The 24,842-nt window shown below is 37.9% G+C and overlaps 2 protein-coding genes across 5 annotated transcripts in view; one reads left to right on the forward strand and one right to left on the reverse strand.

Annotated features, from left to right (window-relative positions):
* Window positions 1-467: 467 nt before the first annotated feature.
* Window positions 468-11,789, reverse strand: suds3 (SDS3 homolog, SIN3A corepressor complex component). Of its 2 annotated transcripts, none has more exons than XM_079474842.1 (12): window positions 11,518-11,789; window positions 10,307-10,376; window positions 10,081-10,136; window positions 9,907-9,978; window positions 9,781-9,800; window positions 9,545-9,701; window positions 9,373-9,468; window positions 9,112-9,173; window positions 8,626-8,671; window positions 8,418-8,523; window positions 2,511-2,595; window positions 468-2,142 (listed from the first exon to the last, which is right to left on the reverse strand). In XM_079474842.1, the coding sequence occupies exons 1-12, from the start codon at window positions 11,627-11,629 to the stop codon at window positions 2,044-2,046; spliced, it is 981 nt and encodes a 326-aa protein (XP_079330968.1). In that variant the 5' UTR covers window positions 11,630-11,789; the 3' UTR covers window positions 468-2,043. The 2 variants fall into 2 exon arrangements, with proteins under 2 accessions (XP_079330968.1, XP_079330969.1); XM_079474843.1 differs by lacking the exon at window positions 11,518-11,789 and adding an exon at window positions 10,943-11,426.
* Window positions 11,790-12,456: 667 nt separating this feature from the next.
* The window catches only part of taok3a (TAO kinase 3a), a 54,958-nt gene continuing 42,572 nt past the window's right edge, over window positions 12,457-24,842 (forward strand). Inside the window, exon 1 of one of the 3 annotated variants that reach the window (XM_079484959.1) lies at window positions 12,457-12,902. The gene's annotated coding sequence lies outside the window, so the exon portion shown is untranslated. Of the gene's footprint in view, window positions 12,908-13,298; window positions 13,478-24,842 lie in introns of those variants that run through there. The other 2 variants (XM_079484958.1, XM_079484960.1) reach the window with 2 other exon arrangements.

Here is a 24,842-nt window from a genome sequence, read left to right on the forward strand (position 1 = left end):
CTGATTCAGATGGGAGTAAAACCAGAATGATGGAGAACAGCCGAAGGAAGCGGTGCCGGTATCCACGGGTTCTGTGTTTAAACCCACAGGTGTATTGTGATTTATATGGTATCAGTGTTCTGGCTAATAAGGGGCATTAACTGTTCCTTCACTGCGTAAAAAGCCCTAATGAGGCATTTTTTTCCAAGAGCAAATAACTTTTTCTGGGATAAATAGCGATGAATGTTTTAAATAAATAATTGGCTTGATACGACACAATTGCATCTAATGCTACCCTCGCTGACCCTTCCCAATATTGATTTGGGTAATTAGGACTCATCGATTAGAATGGTGATTTATTTCATGTTGATCGTCCCTGCAGGAACTGTCCATTTAAATGCAAAATGAGTTTTAGTGGATTCATTTAGAAATCCCATTTTCAAAGAGGCGACTCATTATTAAATAATGAGACTTCAGTAGGGGAGATTAGACATGAGTTTATAAGTTTTATTTCTGGAAAAGCAAGCATGTAAGGGGTAAAAAAGGATCAATCGAATTCGATGCTTTAACAACTCGGTCACAGTTTAATGGGCAACATTTGCTATGAAACTCGCAGAGAGGGTGTCACAGTTATGAGATCGTGGAAGAACTTCAAAAAGCATTTTGTAAAAACAAGCACTTGAACGTGACATTTGTCGTGCTTCATCCCCCACAGAAGGACGTCTACACACAGGCGGAATATTTCAAATAAATCTGTACATCACGATTTGATTATTTGGTGGTCTGGAAAAGTATTTTTGAATAGAGACATCGGCAGAAAGGATAAGCAAGCAATCTCGTTTTCAAATCGCAAACAACAGCAAAACGGTTTTTTTAGGGGGGGGGGGGGGGGTCGAGTTCTGAGCTTTGCATGAAGAAAGGAATGAATGGTCTGTCATTGAAGGCGAAAATGCAATCAGACATCAATGTGAAAATGGCAGGACGTACAAAACAAGGTCCAGGAGGAAGAAAAATATGACAACAACAGAATTGCAGAAGGTAACAAAACCGAGAAGGTTTGAGAGTTTTCAAATGTCTAATTATTTATACACCATTGACTAAAAAGCTCTTGAATGCTTCATTTTGAGACCCAAGATATGTCTGAAGTGATGAGCTTAACCACATTAGCAATGGTCACAAAACCACTGTGCATTTTTACAAGATGCCTCTTCTAAAAACATTCACGTGCAAATTACAATGACAAGAATTCTTTGCACAACAAAACAAAAATTCACGCTGGCAAATATGTTAATCCACAAAGCGACCGTTCAATTTTAATGAGAGTTGGTGATCTGACGCAACAGGAGAAACTGTATAGCTCGAATGCACTGACAGTCACTTAAAATAAAAGCGACTGTCAAATGTATAAAATAGTAAATAATCATTTCAGATGCTTGCGAGTCGAAAAAGCGTCTGCCAAGAACATAATTAAACATGTAAATGAATGCCAGTTCTTGTACTTACAAGTATACGGTCATTAAAAACAAGGTCAACCAACAGCACTCTTAAAGGGACGAAACAAAGCGATGCTGCAGAATTAAATGTTGTTTTGCACTGCGCAAGCCAAATTTATTTAACATTTGACTGGATACAAAATTAAAAGTTGCAAAGTAATTCAAAATACCACATTTACAGTCCGCACAGAGAGAACAGGTTATTGTGTGACATCTCAAAACAACAATTGCAAATGCTTTGCTAAGAATACAATGGTGGATTCACGTGGCGTTCTCTCTATTGTCATCCACTGTCTGTCTTTTGGGGCTGTTTGAAACAGACTTGAAGTCAGGTGTTGCTTGAGAGAGATGATGAAGGAAACCTGCAATACATCTACAATCCAAAATTCATTGAGAAAGAACATTTCATGATACACTTTGGTAAGGTCCGTACTGTAAAAATATTTGTTGGAGAGCAGATCATGCTTCAGTATGCAACAGATGACTCTGAAAAACAGGAAGAGCCTGAAACGTTCGTAAAAATGTACAGACAGGAAAGAGAAGAGGAAGAAAGAAAAACTGCCCGTGAGGTCTACGCCGCCGATCGGCGTCGAATGACGAAGGCCCCTCGCTGCAGCTGCCCTAAATAAATCCTCATCTTCGTGCTGTCGCTCGTCTTCCTCACCCAGATCTGCAAAAGAAAGGACATCCAAAACAAAGTGCTTAATAATTTATCCTCCACCAGCCTTTTACAGCCTCCAAATGAATCCCAAACGGTGATTTGTTCTCTAAAGCTTCTGGCTCAGCGAGTAAGCGCCCAAATCTATGCAGTGTTCTATTGACGCTGGCGTTAAAAGGATGCAGATGAGACAAAAGTCATGGGACGAATACCCTTGTACAGTCTGATACAGAAGCAGATTACAATAAATGCGAGCGACCAAATTAGAACGTTCCTCTGCTGGCTATCCCCAGTGTTTATTGCCCCTCTGAGCGGGCCATTAGTTTGAAGAGTGCAGTCATTTGTTTACTATCAATCAGTGAAGAGAATCAGACACCAACCTCATTGGTCCCCACTGAGCTGATGACACAGCTAATCTTGGTGTTCTCCTTGGACTCCAGATATATTGCTTGACTTTTATGGTACCTGGGACGATAAATGCATTAGTCAGTGAAGGTTCTTTGATAAACATTACATGAATGGATGGTTTAAAGCCCGCCATTAAGCTTAGAGTAAAGAATACGATGGTTGTCAAATTTACACTGGCAGTCAAAAGTTTTGGGACTCTTGAGTGGAATGTTTCCCGTGGCTTAAAAAAAATACATATATGAAAGTATGCTTAAATGTCTGAAATAAGTTTAGCAGACAAAAATTGTTAGTTTATTTTATTTAATAAAAAAATGTTTTTGAAATGGATGAATAATGAACAAAGAGAGGCCAATAAGAGCACAAATATATAGGAACTCCTTTAATAGTGTTTAAAAAAGTATCTACGGGTGAGACCTCAAGAAGCTCCTTGCACTTAAGATGATCAAATATAACACGTTTAATTTATTTTTTGTCTGTTTTTACGTTACAACACAATTCCCATAGTTCCCTTTGCTTTATTTCATCATTTTGATGAGTTTATTATTATTGCAAACTCTGTCTAAAAAAGTAAGTTCGATTCAATATAATACATGAAATTTGTACACAGATGTATCGCAAGCGTCTCTTTTATCGTGACCATTTTCGACGCGTCTGCAGCAGGCACGTATTTTGACATGATGCACATAGGTTCATGTGACGCGCCGAACGCGTACTTTGACCTAGAGTTTCATACCAGAACTTTCTATGTCATAATTTTAGACACAATTTAAAAAACTAAACATTTATTTCCAAACCATTAAACATTTAAACGTTATTGGTGTACATCCAACTTGTTATAGATTTGACAACTTTTAATGTTAAGGAACGATTTTTACCAGGAGCACTGTATCCCCTGACTGAACATTTTAGGAGCGCGGGCAAAACATTTTTAGGGGCACTTAAATCAGCCTGCAATGCAATTATTCCCATTATTCCAGAAAAATAACCGTTTTACCTACTGATGCTGTCAAATAAGTGATTTGATAACAGCAGATTTGGTTCGGTTTATTTAAAGAGGCGGAGTCTACAGAGAAGCTTTGCTATTGATTGGTGCTAAATAGAGAGACTGTAATCTGGATTCATTTGAAACGACAGAAATTGTGATTGTTAAAAAGTATATATTTAATTGTTTACAGCGTTACACATTAAAGCAAAATTCAAGGCCTCGTGTTATGTTCTTACGATTATTTTATTGTGTATAAAGGACAGTTTTCCACATGTTCACGCAACACATGTAAGTATAACATAAAAATAAAACTTAACAAGAGCATTCAGCTGTTGTTCCTTCTCGCTGTGACTGTATTTGAAATGATACAGCGCTGTCAAGTTATCCACAGATAAATTACGTTTCCTGAACTCCGACGTTTCGTTATAAATGTCTCATATCAAATTGTTCATATTCGGGCTAAAGAAATCTGTCACACCAAACAGAGACTCGTAGTGCGCTCACGTTGTGTGTGTAAACTTGTCAATGACGACGTGGATTGTGCGTGTCCACGACTGCGGGAAACATCAGTGACCCACGCTGTTGACTATCACACACAGCCTGCACTGATGGTCGCGTTCCTCACATGAAATAACAACAAGAAGAAATTCCAAATTTGCAGCTTGTGGCATTGCTATGGGGTTGCTAGGGTGTTACCGGACAATGACTTACTGTCGAAACAGCCCACCCCACAGTCTCTACGATATACATATACCTAAAATCACTTGGGTTTGCTCCCTAAGTGAAACTACAAAATTTTGGCTGTTTTATCGTTCAGCCTGATTTGAAGTATAATTCCTATCTGTAGCAGAGTGGTGCAGGACAAGTCATGATGTTTACTTTAGAGAGAAAAAAGCTGGCTTTAGCCTTCTCAAAAACAATTCACCTTATTGGGTATTCCTAACACCCGTCCATTTCTTCACATTGTTAGTATGGCTACTATAGACGATTTCATTGGACGAGCGCATGACCCCCAGATAATTTCTAGTTTGTGTTTGGCTAGTGTCTAATACTATTTAATAAATAACTATTTATATTTAATTTAATTGATGTTCATTCATTTGTATTATTATTTAACTGTATAATAATTGTATTAAATAAACAATTTGTTGAATTGGTCCTTTAGTTCGGTCGCATTAACACAAACCGTATGGTACATTGACATCTAGTGGTTGAGCTTGGTATTGGAGTCTTGATTCAAAATATAGGAGAAATGTTTAGCAAAGTTGCTTCTACTCGGATTCTTTTGACTGTTATCAGAAATAATCTATAGGCACTGTATTGCTTGTGAATGTGTACTGGAAGTTCAGTTAGGGTCACCAAAGTAAGCATGCGCAGATAGTTTGTTTATGTTGTTAAGATGAAACCGTCAATAGATCTTATTAATAATGAAATACACGCTTAATAGCACTACGAATGTAACAATCCGGTTACAAATCTATCTATATACATGGATCAAAGACGTGTCGTGATGTCTCCATCAAAAGAAATTTACAAAAGTTACTTTGTGTCCATAGTTGAATGCTTTCTACGTTTTTGGAGAATAAAATGTCAAAATTTGGTTGAAATAATGTTACATTTTCATTCAGTGTAACACAATATTTAGGGTTATTCTGACTTGAACATATTAAAATATATAAAAGAATAACGGAGCATATTACATTTGATTGTGCTTTAAATGAGTAAAAAAATCTTATTGGCAAATGGGCAAAACCTAGGATAGTGACAAAGGTTTGCCTGTGGTAAGAGCATGGCGCTAACAACGCCAAGGTAATGGGTTCGATCCCAGGGGTTTGCACATACTAAGCCACAAATGTATAGGATAATGCAATGTAAGTCGCTTTGGATAAAAGCATCTGCAAAATGCGTAAATGTAAATCAGGGAAAATGTATGATATACATTTTTTTCTCAGAAAACAAAAATGCGAATAAAATTAAACAGAAAACAATGTATTTTCTTGTTTTTTGAACAACATCAATTTAAAGCAGTAGTACAATTGCTTTTATGCTTAAACCCTTTTTCGTCTTTGACCCGCAGTGTATATTCCATTCCAAAGGAATACTACTCCAAACGTTTCACACATTTCAATCTGTTATTTTGACTCTATTGCTTGAACTAATATGTATTTACCATAAAGCTGCTTTGCAACAATTCTAAATTGTGAAAAGCGCTACACAAACAAATCTGAATTGAAAAAACATCCCTCAACCTCTTCGCTCATTAACATAACAGAATAACATTGCATTTAATATACAGTACATGTAACATGTAGACGTGCAGTGCCTGCGGTATCATCGTGGACTGCAGATATTGTGGCTGGACTGCAGCTCACTGTCTAAAGGGCACGGCTGGATGAATGTATGCTGACACACTCATGCAAATCCACAGGCATTTCTGATGTTTAATGTCACTAACACACAAAAACAAAGTAGTCTCCAGACCTAAATTGAATTAAAAAAGCAATGAGGTTCTGGAGGCTGTGCTATACTGTGAATATAGTCACGGCTGAAGGCCTTGTTAGATGCCACATGAATTGTATATTAAAATGTTAATTTTAAATTAGAATAATTAAACGCCATCCTTCAGTTAGAAGATATAGACCCTGACATGTAAAGAGACAGACCGTTGCTATGCAACATACAGCTATGGGTACCGTACAGTGACATTTTACACTATCGTATTTTGCAGACACTATAATCCAAAGTGCATTTGAGCTATACATTTTATATCCTGACCTTTGCACTGGTAATGCAAAACTCTACCAAGTGTCCTAAAGGAAGACACAGTGAAGAGGTCACCGTTTCTCGGTGAAGAGGTCGTGGCTTTCAATTTGATTTGGGTTAATGTACTCTTATCGACCAATGAGCATCCACGACTGAAACGATCTGTTGTATACAGACGAATATAGTCTGTATTAAGTGTTGAGTAACAAAAGGTTCTCTCAGCATCCTCGGACAATATGCATTAACATGTTCCCTAAACACTTCCTGTCTAGCCGGTGTACCAATGTTCAATTTCTCTGGTGTGTTCTAAGTGAATAAATGGAAATGAACGAGCCTCTTTATAAAATTAGCACAATTGAATCCCTGCAGTGATGCTGAATGTCTCGTCAAGTCGTACGTCAATTCACGTCCAAGCAATGTGACATTGTCCTTTACTAAACTGTGATATAATACGATTGCAAAGTAGGAGCTTTGGTTCCATCTTGTGGTCAATAGAAAAACTGCAGAGTAGGGATGTAACCATTACAGGTTTAATGGTTCTCGTGATAACGGTTAGTATTACCGCATCATATTTTAATTACCATTAAACTGTACCATTTTTACGGCTTGAAAAACCCTGTCCAGCATCAAAGTTATCGAGAGTATAACGTAGATGCAACATGGTTTTTGTTCATTAATGTCAGGAGAGTTAAGCAGGAATCAGGAGTCAAGAGTATTGACATTCGGAACAAAATTACGCAAGACACCTATTTATTTTCGTCTGCTCATATGAGTTTGTAATGACAATGCTTCACTAACTAGGACTTTAATCACAAAATGTGCACATTTGTAAAAAAATATATATATTTCATAATTCTTTATACAGGCTTTAAAGAGAAGACAAAAACACGCACATCAATCTCAAATGGGTGTCTGATGAAAAGCCTGTGTGCTCGAAACGTCACGCGCCATGCGAAAGTCTTTTCAATAATAAAGAATTTTTTGATATATTTTTGGAGCTCTGACTTTTCTTTATACAGGCTTTATACATTTTTCATTAAATTATGTGATACGAGTTTGAAACTCTGTTCAGCTTGTTGTTTCTGCTACGAGCACTGGTGTGAGCGAAGATGTTATGCCGCTTTCTCCTGGGTCATAAAGTACACAACCACAACACACGCAGACAGATGATTTGCTGATTTGTTTTGCGTTTATATGAAAATCTGATTTACTCACTCAAGGTTGTTGAATCTGAACTAGGAAACTTTTACCTCATGCCCCCAACGTGCCATGACCAATATAAAAGTTATTTATTTGATGTAAATCATACATTTACAGGTAAACTCAATATAAATTTTGGTTTACATCAGTACTTTTATGTTTATGTTAATAAAACTGTGACAACCGTGATAGTGCTGTTCACACCGGGACATCTCTACTACAGAGACTGTCACATTTTTTAAAGGATCCTGCAGAAGCAGGTCCAATTTTCATTTTCTGTATTTTTAATGTCTTACTCTTTAGATGGGAGCGAACCAATACAGGACTTAAGTTAAACTGTAAGAATGGTACACTAAGTCCCACAGATGTGAGTGACACGGACGATTCAATTACATACAAATACAATGCAAACGTCCCATTAAGCAAACGTGCCACAGCGTGCCCATCTTCAACTTTAACCTAGTCACCTTTCCTACGGAAGTCTGTGCATTTATCTATTGATGTTCCTTACATTTAAAGAATATGGTGACCTTTGAAAATTCTGTCATTATTTATACGCCCTCTTGTCATTTCAAACCTGTATGACTTTTTTCTGCAAAGCGCAAGAGAAGATATTTAGAAAAATTTCCATTGTTAGTTTACGTAAACAGATTTTGAAAACTAATGTAAACACAAGAAACCTTATTTTAAAGTGTTACCAAAAACACATGCTGTTAATGCTGTCAGTTTCTCAGTTCATTTGACTTTGGCAGGTGTGGCAAAAACAGACAAAGGAAATCTCTCTCTAAAGCCTGTGGGATCTCACATGTGTTCTCTCTGTTTCTAATTTAAATACATGCATTTAAATGTATTGTTCCCAGCCAGTCTAACACAAAGAAGATTATGTCCCAGTCAAATATAACATCTGAACATATATTTCTTAGAATCTTACCATCTTTTATCATAGTAGAGTTTGCCATCCTCTATCCGTGCCTCATACCGCTGGGATGGAGTGTCTACTGGAGTGGACGGAAGGTGCTCGGGAGAGGACGGAGATGCTGGAAATATTAGACATTCATTTCAATTAAAATCCTTACAAGCCTACGTTACTAGAATAATCTATTAAGGAAATTTTGGGGGCGAAATATATGGGGAATCACCTCTAAAGGACAAAACGTCCATTCCTGGTCTTTTCGGCGACTTAAGCTAAAAAGGACATGAAGCGAAAGAAATGTTATACATAAATGGTATAAAGAATGACACGGTCAAACAACTTGATTTCTTCATTAACTAGTGAAACAAAAATGACACAATAGCTCAGTTCATTTAATATATGCACTTTCTCATACATCACTTTGAGTAAATGTATATGTATTGAATCGTTTCAGGGGAACCTTCTCTTCATTCCCCAATGGAACATTTTTAAGTTCATTTCTTCAGAGCTGTATCAGGTAAGCTTCAATAATTCCAAATTCAAAAATAAACCATACTACACATACCATAGCCTACACATAAATATGCAACTTTAGAAATGAAGATTTAGCTTTTGATGAATTTTCAGATTCTGAAAAGTAATCTCTGATGTAGTCAAATTTCTTTGACCACAAAACAGACCTAGTCACCATTTTGGTGAGAAGTATCCTTACCTTATTTAACGTTCTTAGATCCTCCATGATCTGTTCATCACTGAGTAAATAGTTTAACTGAGGTGAGGAAGGTTAAGAAAATCTGAAAATGCCACGTTGCAGCCATATTTCCAACACAAACAAACACTTTCCCCAAAACCCCCGAATCATTCATAAAATGTACAGGCGAAAAAAACGCCTGCTGTATTCTAAAAACGTTCAGGTGAACTAAAACGACACCTGTTGGTGCGAGAAAAATCGAAGTGTTCAAAATATGGATATCAGGAACAGGTTTTCTCCGCTTGTCTGGGATAGGAACCGGGTCATTGGGCCGCCTTCTGAGCTTTCGGGTCATAATGGGTTTCACCTCCATGGAATCTAGAAAAACATGCAGACAAAGTCTCAAACGGGAACGAATAGCCAAAAGCTTCAAGGACAAGATTTTATCCCTCACCTCCCGTCAACTCCATTGTCAATTTCTCGTTCTCAATCATCTTCTTCTTCTCCTCCAGCTCTGCTATTAAATTTTCCTTAAGTTCTACCTTCTTATCGTCAAATTCCTTCACTGCTGCTTTTTTCTCCTTTATGTAGTTCCTCTCCACCTGCTCTGTCTGCGAGATATTCATTTCACATTAATGTCAAAGCAGTGTGATAAATCAACACACGTGTCGCACTTTTAATTCGGCTCACCTCAAGTTGTAGAAAGAGGTCTGAAACGAAATGTGAAGAAGAGAGAGAGATTATTTCGTATTCTATTCTCCTGACAATTATTAATATAGTTTAAGATTGGGCAGAAGATTTTAAAACAATCTTTACCAGCGTTACGTAATCGTTCTTTATACTGCTGATCAAGCTTCTTCATTCTCTTCTGGTACTCCTGCAGGGTGCCTGTAGAATAATTTGATAGAATTGTGACTTACAGTACAAATATCAATAGAAATATCCCGTTGAAATTATGTGGTTTAGTTGTCTTTTCTAGATTCCAGTCACCTTCTTGCAGTTGCTGTAGCTGTCGTTTCAGAGACGCCAGTTTATCTTGATACATCCTGCAAACACGAAAACAAACTCTCTCAGAGACTTTCATTCACAAACGACCGATGATGATCTAACATACTGATCACAAATACCATGCTAAAGGATATATAACACTAGTTATGCAACATTTTAGCATCTCTTGTTAGGAGCACATCAGCATGTATGTGGTTATAATACTGACTGTTCTTTGATTTCAACGTAGTCGTCATCATCATGTTTGGCCAAATCAGTTTCGCTGGCATCTTCCGTGTCTAGCAAAAAGTAACAAGTGACAAGCCATATAAGCGACACATTTGGAACAAAAAGGGGAAAATAAACAATGCATATATAAATAACATGGTGGTTTTTAATTTCTCTCCAGATCAAAATACAGACAAATCGAGTCTCAAAATTGAGAAGTGAATATTGTTCGTGACATGACACATGCGGCAACAAATGTCTATAGCATACAGTACCATCTAGTGGACAAACGTGGCTTTTTTAGACGTGCTCTCGTTTTTATTATATAGTAGTAAAAATAAAGGAAACACATGTTTAAACGTTGACTCAAGATATTTACAAAATTCACAGTGCAAAGATTTTAACAAAGAAATTAAAGTGCAGGTATTGTGCTTGTGACAACTGCCCTGACAGCAAATGATACAAGCTAACAACTTAGATTGAGACTAATACGGGTGCTAATGATGAACAATTAAAGAACCAAGCTCATTTATTTATTTCTTATATATATATATATATATATATATATATATATATATATATATATAACGCACACTTTACACACACACACACAAGCGCACGCACACTTTTGACATACCGTAGTAGAGCACTGAAGCAAAGCACACTCTCCATACAAACAGCAGGCTAACTGAGCTAACAAGATCAACTTTGAACAGTTTGAACCAAACTTTTGACAAGATATCTCAGTTTCCCCAACATATTACTTTACACGCAGTATGTTAATGACCTCTTTTTGAGGTAACTTGCGTGAGTATTAACAACGTCCTTATCCGTTCATTCTCCCCCGTTCCCTGATGCTAACTCTGCTAACGTTAACTGTTCATCATCAGTCTCGATAGCACATAAAATACGAAAACATGAGAAACTTCGTCATGCCATCATTAAAAAAGTTATCATACATCCACCAACTGCGCACAAAGATCATTTTAAATGAACAATAATACCGATTAAGTTGTGTAAAGCTCGTTAGTTTTTAAATAAACAGTGAACAAGGCGACACAGCTGCACGCGCGCGCGCGCACGTTTGCATTTCAACTCACAACTCCAAACCTCAAGCCTCTGTATTTGTTGCAAATGTGACATTTTTAAGCATATAGCATAAATGAGCTGAACTTAAATATACATTAAAATACATCAGTGTGCGTTAATCACCTTCCTCCGAGTCTCTGCCTCTGAAGCTGCGATCGTCATCTTCATCAACACTGTCTAGCTCTTCCTCGTCGTTATAATAATCCACCATGGGTGAAAGTAATGTCGACGCCATTTATTGTGATGAAATATGGGTATAAATGCTAAAATGTAAACAATCGCACCGGAGCGACGGCGTTTTCAGTCTTTCGCCCCTTCTATAATAAGAGGGTAGGCCGACAAATCTGATTGGTCGAATGGTCAGGGCAACGATGCTGGGAAATGTAGTTCGTGCTGCGTATGCGCAAGGATGACATAAGGGAAAGAATAGGAGGGAGAAAGAGACACAGAGAAAGAGAGATATAGAGAGAGTATGTTTCCTCTCTCCAAGTATATTTTTCAGACTTCTCTTGTTTTCACCAGTCAAGGAACTAGAAGATTATATGAAGTTGTCTGTATGGTAAACACTTCTGCCTCTCAGCATGCAATATTTTTTTCTCGGTCAGGTAAGCACACGAATGTCATTATGAATATACATAAACACCTAATGGTACGACTATTTCTTGGCTTCATTTATATTATAAAATGTGCATTGGATGTACATTGAGTTTCATTTCACATATCGTGCATTGCTTTGCCTGAGTTTGCATTCTTTATCTACATAAATACATACATACATACTACTGATCAATTATGTATCATCATTGCTGATATTTATTGTGTTCAAAGTTGTAAAAAATCTACAACAATGTACTTGTAGAGTATATGTCCATGATGTTGTATTTACTACCACTGCTGCACTGTTGTTGCTGCTGCTTCTGCTACCACTACTACTTTTAATAATAATAATAATAATGACAGCGTTTTGTTAGATTTAAGTATCACACAGGATTACGACACTATCATGAAGGACCTGCCACTATGTCATCGTATTATTTTGTCGCGTGTTAACCGGCAGGTGGTGATGTTGAGTTTAAAAAGCCGCTCGGTTCGCGGAATCGTTTGTTAGTCCTGTTACCTTGTAGCAGGTGAGATGGATGTTTAAACGCGTAAAATGCGTATCGGATATTTTTCAATCGCGCGGGGTTTAGTTCACAGTATTCCCGTTAGATGTTATAACATGAATTATCAATCGCGTTTTACCACTAGGCTACACCGAGGGTGAAAGACTCATGACGTCTGTCGAAAATAAAACATGTTGATGCCATTTGCAGGTGTAAGAGCGTCAGGACGTCAACGGCGATGAGTTTGGAAGTTTATTCCCCTCCGCGTTGCACCTTTCAAGGACTACTGGAGAAATAAGGTGGATTTTTACTGCGCATCATCGAGGAGACCTTTCATTTACGTTTGCTTTTAACGGGACTTCTATGGAGTTGGATCTGGATTAAAGATAAAGCTTTGTTGGCTCGGTAAGGTCAGTTTTCTGCTGGCGTTTTCACTTTGAATAGCGTTGACAGTGCCTGCGTTTTGTTTTGCACGCATATTCTTCAATTGCAATGTATTCTATGGTATATTTAAACCGTTTTGCTCGTATTTTGTTGGTTGCCTCTGTGCTCGATTGATTTTTCCTTGACGAGCGTCAGAATTCATAAAGTAGAAATTTACTACAACTATATAGTGAGCATGCGTTGTGACGTCTCGTCAGAATATATAACATGGGTAAACATCTTTTATCATTTATTTTATTATTTGTGTATGTGTTCCAGAAAGACCTATATGTGTTTTTAGGCATACATCAGAACAAATGATCCGATGCGCATCTGTGTGGCTGTTGGGTCGACAGCTCGTTCACTTTATTTCCGTGTGTCTGCGTGAACTTAACTCTATGCGCACACACTCAACGGTGCTTCATCCAGGAAGTCAGATAGACAAATAGGCGAACATGGCACACGAGAACGCTTAAAATACTTCATTCCGCACGGGAATAGGAGTTTTGAGTACTGTCATTTTGCCCTTGATCTCCCAGTCACCCTTCAGAAAGGAGGTCAGTATCTTTAACTGTATTTTCATGCGTGTGACACAGATCTGTGTGAAATACACCGGTTAACTTTAATTTCGGAGTCGTGCAAACACGAATTAATCGTAACGTGTACGTCATGTTACTTAAGGATCGAATGGAGTGTTTTTGTTTTATTAACACCTGCCTGCGGGCACTTCGCAAAGCTTGTCGTTGATCTGAGGATATGCCACCCAAACTTTCACTTCCTCTATAGCTCAAACATGCTTATGCACGCTGTGCGTTCGTGTATTCTTGTAACGGGACAAAAATTAATCATTTAAGCGCGCAATATGCATACAAGTGCGTGCGCAAAGGCGCGCTCCATAGTGAACGGTTTGGTGATGCCGTGAGAACTTGACAAGAAGTTTGCGCCGTTGATGTCACAACTGGTTGTCGGCGGCTCTCGTCTTCATCCCCCGCCGGTCATGTGTAGCCGCTATTTTAAGCAACGGGTCTCTCTGTTACGCGCACATGCAACGTTTATTCTGTCGGAGGGAGAGGATGGTGAGGTTTGATCCCCGTGAGAAGGGCAGGATCTCGCCGTTACTGAAGGTTCTCGGCACATGAAACAAAAGTTTCGTTTTGAGCTCCGTCGGAAAGAAGACGAGAAGAAATGCGGTGGATGTAACTGATGATAGAGAAGCGGTTTAAGTAAATGTTAAATGCATCCGAGTTAAGGTCGTTTTAAGTTTTAACGCATTTCTTTGGCTTTAACTGAGTGCTCCTGATAATAACGCCATGTAGTGTTTTAGTGGACCTCGTGCCTATACCCTCCATCGGGAATTGTAGCCTACTATTACTTTCTTAGGGTGTCACATTTTGTGCTGTCTTCCCAGTGCAACTTTACCTACAGTAGTACCTTACAGGCTAATGAAGTACTACAGATGCTACTCATCTAAAAATTTAATATACACACTTGGTATTGTAACTTCATGGCATCTTTATTGGTTTTGGTTATTCAGCCATCCATCCATTTTCCAAACCAATTTGTCACGAGATGACTTATCCCAGCATCTCATGCTACATGCCCTTCACACCCCGGATAGATGGCAAGTCCATTGCAGGGCTCATGGTTATTAATATCAAAACATGCTGCTTATATCCAACATTTTAAGCTTGATTCAAGAATACAGCATACATAATAATTGTACTTCTATTGTCAACCTGTCCTGCCTCACAATATGTCTTATTTTCTTTTCCCTGCACTGTAATTTCTGTCTGCTTGTATTTCCAATGTAGCCTGTTATCAAGGTGAACTTTAAGCCAGTCCAGAGTTGGACTTTGGTCTCAAGGTTTAATGGTATTGTAATTGCTTATGGGTGTCGTTACGGTATGTGCACTTATCTGAGATTGGACATTCCTAAATTAATCACATAAATACTACACAACACTAACAGCACAAATAGGAAGCCCTAGAACAAAACAAGGGCGTTCTTTCACAAATTCTATAAAAACACAATGTTCTACTTGTTCTGATTTATGCCGCTTCTGCTCAAAATGACTGTGGACACAGCGTGAGTCATATCAAGTGCATGTAAGGCTAATGCAGAGATAGATGCGGATGAAAGGAGCTACGTGTTGTTCTTTTTTTTCGAGGACAGATTTCCCAAAGTCTTTTTCTATAAATTACTGGTGAACTTTCTGTTTACTTGATGAAACGGCCGTGATCGTCAGTTGTGGTGTTGTGGAGACCCATCCATGCGTTTCGGGAATGATTTTTACCAACAGACACTGGTAGACACTTGTCCATTGCTTCCAGTGCATTTCATGTGTATCTTTTCATATTTTTTTGGTCAAAATGTGTGTTCACTGGCAAATGGACCCTTTAAAGTGATACATCACCCAAAAATGAAAATTCTGTCTTCATTTACTCACTTTTGAGTTATTCCAAGTGTGCATAAATGTCTTATCTTTTTGGGGGGGGTTCTGTTGAACACAAAAGAAGACAATTTGAAGAATGTTTGACAACAAGCATTTTTGGGGCACTTTTGACTACCGTTGTTTTTTTCCTACTATGGGAGTCAATGGGTGTTGAGATCTGTTTGGTTAGAAGTATTATTCCAAATATATTTCTCCGTGTTTACCAGAACAAAGAACATCATACACAACAGAATGTTCCTTTTTGGGTGAAGTATCTCTTTAAGAATCACGAACGCACAATTATATAGAATATTTGTGCATGTATTATTTTTTGAGCGTGACCTGCTCACACGGATGCTTATTCAGGACCAATCCATGAGATTAAAGAGCCCAAATGGTTATCCTCCACCTTCATTATCCTTCGAGGTTTCTGAGAAATTCTTGTGACCAAATCTTTGTTTAGATGCCATCCTGTTCAAATGACCATCTTGGCTACGCTTCGTTCCTCTAAAATTTGAGTTAATGATGTAGTAGCTTTACATAAGTTGACCACAGTCAGTGAGAGCTGTGATTTTGAGGTGACTTGCCCTCCGTCTTTCCTTTGATGGTAGCGTAGGGAGTCAGAGAGTGGCCTGGAAACACCCAGCTTGTTATAATTAGAGCTTCTGATTAAACCTTGTGTTGTAATGTGTGCCCATTCAATTCTTGCAATGCGTTACATTCCAGGGATTTAGTTGTTAAAGTCTTTCTGCTCGCAATTGATATAAAATTGCTGTTGTATCAGAGGTACTGACACCCATGTCCCTGGTCAGCTTTAGACCTGACCAGCCGTTTCCCTTTAAATGCCCTCAAGCCCATCTGAACGGTTTGAAAAAAAGTCCTTCCATCCCCTGCATGTAAGCCGAACGTCTCTGTTGAAAAATGCATCAAGATGGGAGTAACCACACGGGTTGTCAGACTGGCCGGCTCGGGCGTGTATGGCCCGGTAGGAAATCGCATTAAAAATTAAACCTCTGCCATCGGCCGGAATGTACATCTGTGAACAGCTTCAGAGAGAATTCAGAAGAACGGTGCTCGGGATAACACGAGGAATCCTTTTCCTGGAGATGAATCTCACGTGTGCTGATTTGAATGGCGGTATTAAGAGATGCACGACTCGGTTACAACTCGTAAAAGGCGTCTGACGCAGATGCTTTAGGTAATTGTATTACTCCAGAGGATTTGGTTACCAATATTGACCACAGCCTTGACAAGGGTTCACAATAGAGGCTCCTGTCATAGACCCGAGAGCCTCTGTTCTATCACGGAATGGGGGGGAAACCAGTGCGGTTATGTAGAGATGTGCTGCTGTCAAGAAATAAGTGTGAGCGAAGGACACCTGTCATAAGGCCTATGTGCTTCTGTGTGAGCCAATGGGTTGCTAATATTTTTATTCAGCAGGGAGTTGGTGAGGTAATATACAACTAAGTACTTTGTTATATGATGTATTCCGATACTTCATTAAATCGAAGGCGTAGTTTACTATAAAATTAAGATTTCGTAATAATTCACTCAACCACATGTCATGCAAGCCGTCTATGTGTTTATTTATTTTTTGGAAAATAAATAGAGGCTTTTGAGGAAAGGTTTCTAGGGTTCTTATCCAAATATTGCACTCAAACGGGGGCTTTTATGACCGAATTTCAGTTTCATCGCAGCTTCCAAAGGCTCTACAAGTCATCAGCCAGTGAATAGGGGTGTTGTCTAGCGAAATGATTGGTCATTTTCGAGGAATCTGAAAATATTAAGTACATTTTAAACATAACTATATGACTTTCTCTGCCTCGGAGATCTTGCAGGACTTCCATATTACGCAATCACGTTGGAAAGGTTATGCATCCCTGAAATGCATGACATTTTAATTTTACAGTAAACTGTTAAAAAGATTGTTAGCTGTTTGCGTCTATATGTTTGATTGGTAAATGCACAAGCAGAGATGGCATTAAAAAACAACTGCAGAGGATAAAGTTGTATGTATTTTCCAAACCTGAGATATCTCCTTCTATCCCCTTTGCCTGTAATTTCTATCATATTCTAATAAGAGTTCAACTTATATTCTTCAGCTATCAACATCATTCATTATTTCATTAAACACATCTATGACTTCAAGAGAAGAGATTTTTTTAAGCTATGTGTACAATAGAGCTTTATCAAGAAGGATTCCCTGTTGATATTTATAATCTAAACACAAACATATAAATATTTTATGTACTTCTATGTCTGGTTGGATGCGAGTGTGTGCGGAGACGTGCATCGCAACAAGCTCCTTGTCTGTTTGACAGACAGCACTGTTGATGTGAAGGGAGTGTGATGTAATGTGTAGTGATCTATAAATAGCATCACGCCCCCATCCTGAAGCCCTCTGTTTCACCCATATGATGTGCCGACACACAGCAAGCAGCGCTACAGAGGAACGTTGTATCATAGAGAATTTAAAGGCATAATTCATACGAAAATAAATATTTTATTAATTCTCATTTCATTCCAAATGCAGAACACAAAGGAAGATATTTTGAAGAATGTTGGTAACCAAACATTGCACCCATTGACTTCCATTGTATTTGGACAAAAGCACTCAGACATTTCTCAAAGTATAATCTTTTGTTTTTCCTAGAAGTGCGAATCGTATACAGGTTTTTAATAATATGAAGGTAATTACATTTTTATTTTCAGGTGAACTAGTTTTCCAAATGTTGGACACCAATGGCTAGTTAAAAAAATGTAAAATAGAATTTTGTAATGCAACACTTAAAGGTCCAGTGTAGGAAATTTAGTGGCATCTAAAGCAGTGATTCTCAACCAGGGGGGCCGCGGCCCTTTTAGTGGGCCTCGGAGAGCCATCTATTGGGCAGTGGTAGACTACCACCCAATTTCATTTTTAAATGAACTCATTTTGCTATTTTGTGATGATTTAATAAGTCTAATGAAGTCGAGTCAAGATGCATTTTCTAAAAGAAAATGTATATTTGAATGTCGCAACACCAAACCCGTTACACCGTCAGATTGAATGTCCAATCATGTCAGATTGAATGTCCAATCACGTCACAACGTCAGTTTGAATGTTCAATCACGTCACAACGTCAGTTTGAATGTCCAATCACGTCACAACGTCAGTTTGAATGTCCAATCACGTCACAACGTCAGTTTGAATGTCCAATCACGTCACAACGTCAGTTTGAATGTCCAATCACGTAACAAGCGTCAGTTTGAATGTCCAATCACGTAACAAGCGTCAGTTTGAATGTCCAATCACGTAACAAGCGTCAGTTTGAATGTCCAATCACGTAACAAGCGTCAGTTTGAATGTCCAATCACGTAACAAGCGTCAGTTTGAATGTCCAATCACGTCACAAGCGTCAGTTTGAATGTCCAATCACGTCACAACGTAAGATTGAATGTCCAATCACGTCACAACATTAGATTTATCTAACAAGTTACGACATTCAAATTTAAATCGTTACAGTAACTGATGTTACTGTAATATGGGTGGTTTTCTGAAAAGAGATAGTCCTGTGCTCTATTTCACTATTTCAAGTATTTAAATAAGGTCCATATTTCTCTTCCATTCGTCATGTGGTTGCTACATGAAAATATAATAATATAATTTTTATAAATAATTTATATTTCCCAAACCACTGCTGTTAATTTGTCTATTACCACTGCGGTGGTAAAAAACTGCCACCGTCACATTAAATTTGGTTTTATAAGGGCAGGTACTGAGACGAAGCCGAAGGCACAGTGTGTTATATGTGAAGAAGTTTTGTCGAACGATGCGCTTAAACCATCAAAGCTACAGAGACATTTGAACACAAAACGTCTGGTCTGACCTGCCCTGTTATTGCTACTGGAATAAATTGTTACTGAGAAAAGACTTTGCAGGTCTACTATGATTTTAGTTTTCATCTATATAGCTTACTTGACTAAGTCTGCTACTGTGGCATAAAAGATTAACAGCAGAGCATATGTACTCTCTGACTATTCTGCGTTCATACTATAATTTTTTTAACGGTCCTTGGTGGGCCATGAGTTGCAAAAGGTTGAGAACTCCTGATCTAAAGGCTCACCCCTCCGAAGCACAATGGTGGCTGACACAGAACTAAGATATCCTTACGTTTCCGCTTTTTTCCCAAAGTAGATATGTATTTACGAAACGCCCTCTGTACAGTAGTGTGTCTGTTTAGGGCTACTGTGGAAACAACATGGTGAATTTCATGCAAGGGGACCCACGGTGTATGTGGGGAGAAATAGCTCATTCTAATGCAATAAAAACATAACGCTTCATTACGTCACGTCTCCTAAGACAGTTATGTTTATTATATTGCATTATATTATACATTGGACTGGAATGAAATCTAATAGAGAGTAAAGGGCGATGAAGACCTACAGTACAGATCCAATGAACACCAATTTATAACACCAGTCATATACTGTACTCTCATTGTTTGTGCATATATTCATACTTCATTGTTATACTTGTTGTCTATCTTCCTACTGTATAAATATGATATAGCCAGAAGATAAAAAAATGTTATCTCATTATCAGAACTTAATTTATTTGTTTTTACAGTTCATTTGAATGCTCACCATAGTTATTATGTAGGCTAGTTATGAAAATGTACTAAATATATCAAATTAAGTCAATGTAAGAATGAGGTATCATATATAGAATTATTATGGGTGTATTGTTACAGTGAAATATATCGTTATTGTGAAAATAAAATGACAAATTCTGTGTAAATGTAAATGGTCATTCCGCCCACCCCTAATTGGACCTTTAAGTCACAGGAGTTCATATATAAAATATTTCACAATGGCTGCTGATACTACATCAAGATATTTCCACATGATTTCATAATATTTATTTAAATCATATTTTGGCCTCTCTGGACTGAAATCTGTTTTAAGATCGATCCTTTTACAAGTTTCCTTTAAAGTACGTGTTGTATTTCTGTTGCCCCGCTGGAGTTCAACTCCAGCAAGCAGACTCATTTTCCCATGGGGACGTGATGTAGTCCAGGCCTGCTCCCCTACTGGATCTCTTACAGGGTCACTGACAGCTCTCACCACAGTGGAATCTTGAACGTTCACATCCCATAATGCTTCATCTGTGCCTCTTCCAGTGTCATGCTCTGCCTTACTCAGATCAGTGTGAGTCAATGCTTCTGCATGACAGGGAAACGTCAGGAGGGCGTCTTTGTTGTTTTCACATTTATATATTCCAGTTTACTCGCTCTCAGGGGTCCTCGTTTTTTTCTCGCTCTCTTTCTCAATATCTGACATTCTTTCCTCAAAGCATCATTCATCTGTCTCTAACATAAAATATATTTTGTACGTCAAGACCAACAAATAAATAGAGCTTCAACCCTGCCTGAAAAGGAAAGACATGACTTGTATATTGCTAGCTTTTTTTGCCATGGTCCCAAATATTTGATATTCTCTTACTTCAGTCACATTTGACACACATAATCTTTTTAACACTTTAGACGGAACGAACGTTATCTAGGAACTGGCAATGCATTTGATAATGTGGTTTTGTTTTTAATGTCAGCAGGAAGCTTTAATTCGATTTAATCGAATGCTTTGACCAACATGTTAACATATCTGAAATATGAAATGACCAACACAATTATACAGTCTAAAAAAGGCTGGGTTAAAACAACCCAGTTTGGTTTTGGTAACCCAATGCTGGGTCAAATATGGACATACCCATCGTTGTGTTATTTTAAACCAGCTGGTTGGGTTAAATCTTTGACCTACATGCTGGGTTGTTTTACTTAACTCGACTATTGCTTAAAAATTAGATGTTTTAAACCAGCAAACTCGTAATGTTTAAAAATAATAATACATTCACAGAGAATTACTAGAGGCAACCGTAAGAATCAAAAGTTTTATTAAGGATCGAAATCCAAGACAAAAGAAATTCATAAAAAGCCTGCAATATTTTAATGCTCAATAAAACCGGCATACAAATATTTTTTTTTTTGCACAATTGATGTTTATACATATTTAGAAAAACTAAAACGCATTAGTTTAGATTAACATATACATTTAACAAGGTTATTAAATTGGCACAAGTAAATATAAATAGTTTGACAACTTTCCTCTGCATAAACTATTTTTAGAAAATACAGTTAATAAAGTGGCACGAGTAAAATGCTTTAGGGTAATGCCAGCGTTATGGATATAACAACATAAAACTCTCATAAAATGTATTTCTTACCAATGTACCGAACCATTTGTTTATATTTGACTAAACCCTTGCTGATAAGTTTAAACATCAGAAAAATATCAGTCCATGAACAAAAAGGAAATAAACATGCCTTATGGATGTGAAAAAAGGACACCGCTTTTGGGAGGCGACAGACTTTAATTCACAGAAATCCTACAAACCTGAAGCAATAATACCTTAACTTGAAGAGAGACCTCACATGGGTATTTGAACCACCAAATGTTGATATCTGTGCAGTTAGTACAGTAAAAACCTCTGGTCAATTTCATTTTTTATGGTATTGGTTGACATTTGCAAAGAATGTTTTAGTCTGACAACTTTCCTCTTTATATAAACTCACAAAATATTTTAAAGAGCGTTAGTTGTTTTGGTTCCAGTACTACTACCCTGACATATTCACGAAGCAGTCTTACTGAAGAGGATTCTTTTCCTGGGAGTTTGTAGACCACAGTCTGCAAAAATTCCCACCCTGTTGTGCACTTCGGCAATTGGATGTCCAGCAGGAGGGTTTATTTATCAATTTAATAATCTATAAGAATAGAGACAAGAAGAGAATAATGTAAGAAAACCGGCCTGCCCAGAGCGCAATGGGTTATAATGAACATATAAAGAAGTACATTTGCATCTTATCTGAATAAAGTTTACCTTTCAGCTTGGTAACAGGACATTCAAGTTCTATTCTTCTTATCCATTATTATTAGCTGTTATTCTGCACCCTGTCAGTGGGGAAAAGAAGAGAAGTGGCAGAGGCTGCGAGGTATAGGGCTCTAGTACAGAAAGTTAAACATGGCCTTAAAAAATATATTATAAACATTAACACATCCTTTAAACTAATTTGACTAACTCAGGAACAAATAGAAGAATACGAAGACCAATAATTGCTTGTCATATACCCAAAATTTGTTGGTTAACCACTACAACAGCCAGCGGCATATTCCTGAAGCACTGGCTGAGAATAAGCTGCTCTCAGGCATACCGTTTTTTTCTCAAAAGAGTTTTCTGAAGCGTCGAAGGGATGGGGTTTACTCTCTCAACTGTCACTCAACTGGACTCAACTGGTTACCCAACAGTTGGGTTACACAAAAATCTACCCAGAACTGAGAAAATAACCCCCAAAAATGACCCAACAGGTTAATCCCAGCATTGTTTAGAGTGCATTCCTGCGCAGACCTCAGAATTTCTGTACACTTTAAACACAGTTTTGAGTAGCTTTAAACTTTATTGTTTTCAAGCAAACTTGTGGAAACCTGTACACTTTTTACTCCATCAAGTTGCATCAGATTAGCCAATCAGATTCGAGCCTGCCACACCAAGAAAGTTCTTGCCCGTTTTAATTGCAGTTTGCATCAGATGGTTAAAAAACGCTGTATTTTCCACATACTGTGCATGTTTGTATCTCCTCGTCGCCCTGCCTCACTGAGACACGCTGATTATTTACAAAGCTCATCGCTCCGAGTAGCGAGGTGTGCTATGATTGGCCAGTTAACCCCTGTGTAGTGATTGGTCGAATAATGCAAGCGTGTGACGGAAATGTAAGGCCTCCTACTATATTTGGAACATCAGGATCCGAAGCAATTGTACTTACAGGTACGCCCACCTTACTTGCGTTTACATTTGGGAGGTCTTAGTCAAATCGTACCACGAACTGACAGAGATATGTGGGGGTGTGGTTTCAGGCAGGTCTGGTTGAGCATACACTTTTAGATAGACTGCATCTTTTGTTCCGATACTTTAATTTTTGCTTTTTTTTACGTGAAAGATGTCTAAAACATGCATGGGCAGTTTATAACACGCCAAAGACCCAGAAAAACATGCAAACGCATATAACACGCCATATGACGCCTTTAACATATGAAAGACTATGACTGTCAGATACATTCACTCTACAGGGATGTTAATCGGTTGTCCTTTGATCCTACCAGCTGTGATTATTTCCTGCTGGTGACACATGCTCATATCCTGTTTTACAGGAAGTCCTCTCATGGTTTTTATTTACAGTAGATGTGCTGACATTTCAACAGAATGAGTCTTGATCTCGTCTGGTGGATGTTGAAGGGAGATAGACAAAAAAAGATGTCAATTAATGTAGGTGAATGAATGAAAGGTTTGACATCCTATTAGGATAAGATCAAATGTTTTATGATCATTCGGTGGATGTGAAATGAACAATTTCCGGGCTCTTTCTTTCATTAAATCAGTCCAGTGTGCTTTATCCTTTGCTCTTCACAAATATGCAAACAATGCAATTCGCCATGTTCTGTCAGAAGTTTAATATAATGCATCACTTAAACAGCACGTTTAACATTGTAAAGAAGTCAGAATGCATGACACACCGTTGCACCTCCCCTATAAGGGTTTCCTTTGTTTATTTTCTGGCCGATTGTTAACTAACATACCCTATGTGTTTAAAAGTTAGTCTCTTAATTCTTAAAAGTATGCGAGGTTCACGGTGTAAACGTATTTTGTTTGTGAATGCGTTTGTGAATGTACACCGTGAATGTCTGTAACTGCAGGGACATTTTCAGACCTCTTGACATGATTGAAACGTGATTGGTCGCTTTAACTGTCAGTCATATGGCCTCTTGGGCGGGCCTTGGCCTAAGAAAGTAACGAAAAGTTCCAGACCTCCAGTATGTGAAAAAATATTCAGTTCATCGTACAGCCGGCTTGTGAATGAAAGTTTACAAAACAGCGTTTCCAAAATCTGTCACTGTTATTGACTGTTTGGATGTATAAGGATGAACACGCTGTGTGAAAGAATAGAGCCAAAATCTCTGCTCTGTAAGGTGTGTGTGTGTGTGGTGATTTTATCAGAGGATGTGTCTTGGTTATAAAACGGAAGTGACAACAGAAACAGAAAATATGTACATGACAACCCATAACAGGGCAGGACAACCTGTATGTAATGATCAGAGAGTAGAATTCGAAACGTGTCCGAAGTTGCAACTTTTGCTGCCTTTGTGTGCTCTCAAAAATTTAATAATTCCCAGTTTAACACGGAAATAATTTATGGAACATAAATCTTCCAATGTTAAAAGATAATTGTAATGTTTTAATGATATTAAATCATTAGTAACATTAGTGTCACAAATAACTTTTAATATAAGCAAATCAAGATACTTCTGCATTTCTGGTAGGTGTCCGCTCCGAGGTGTCTTGAACGCAGTATTAAAACTATACGATGATGTCACGAATATGTTAATTAGCGTCATCAAGCACCAC

The sequence above is a fragment of the Barbatula barbatula genome (genome assembly GCF_947034865.1).
Source record: "Barbatula barbatula genome assembly, chromosome: 2".
NCBI classification, from domain to species: Eukaryota; Metazoa; Chordata; class Actinopteri; order Cypriniformes; family Nemacheilidae; genus Barbatula; species Barbatula barbatula.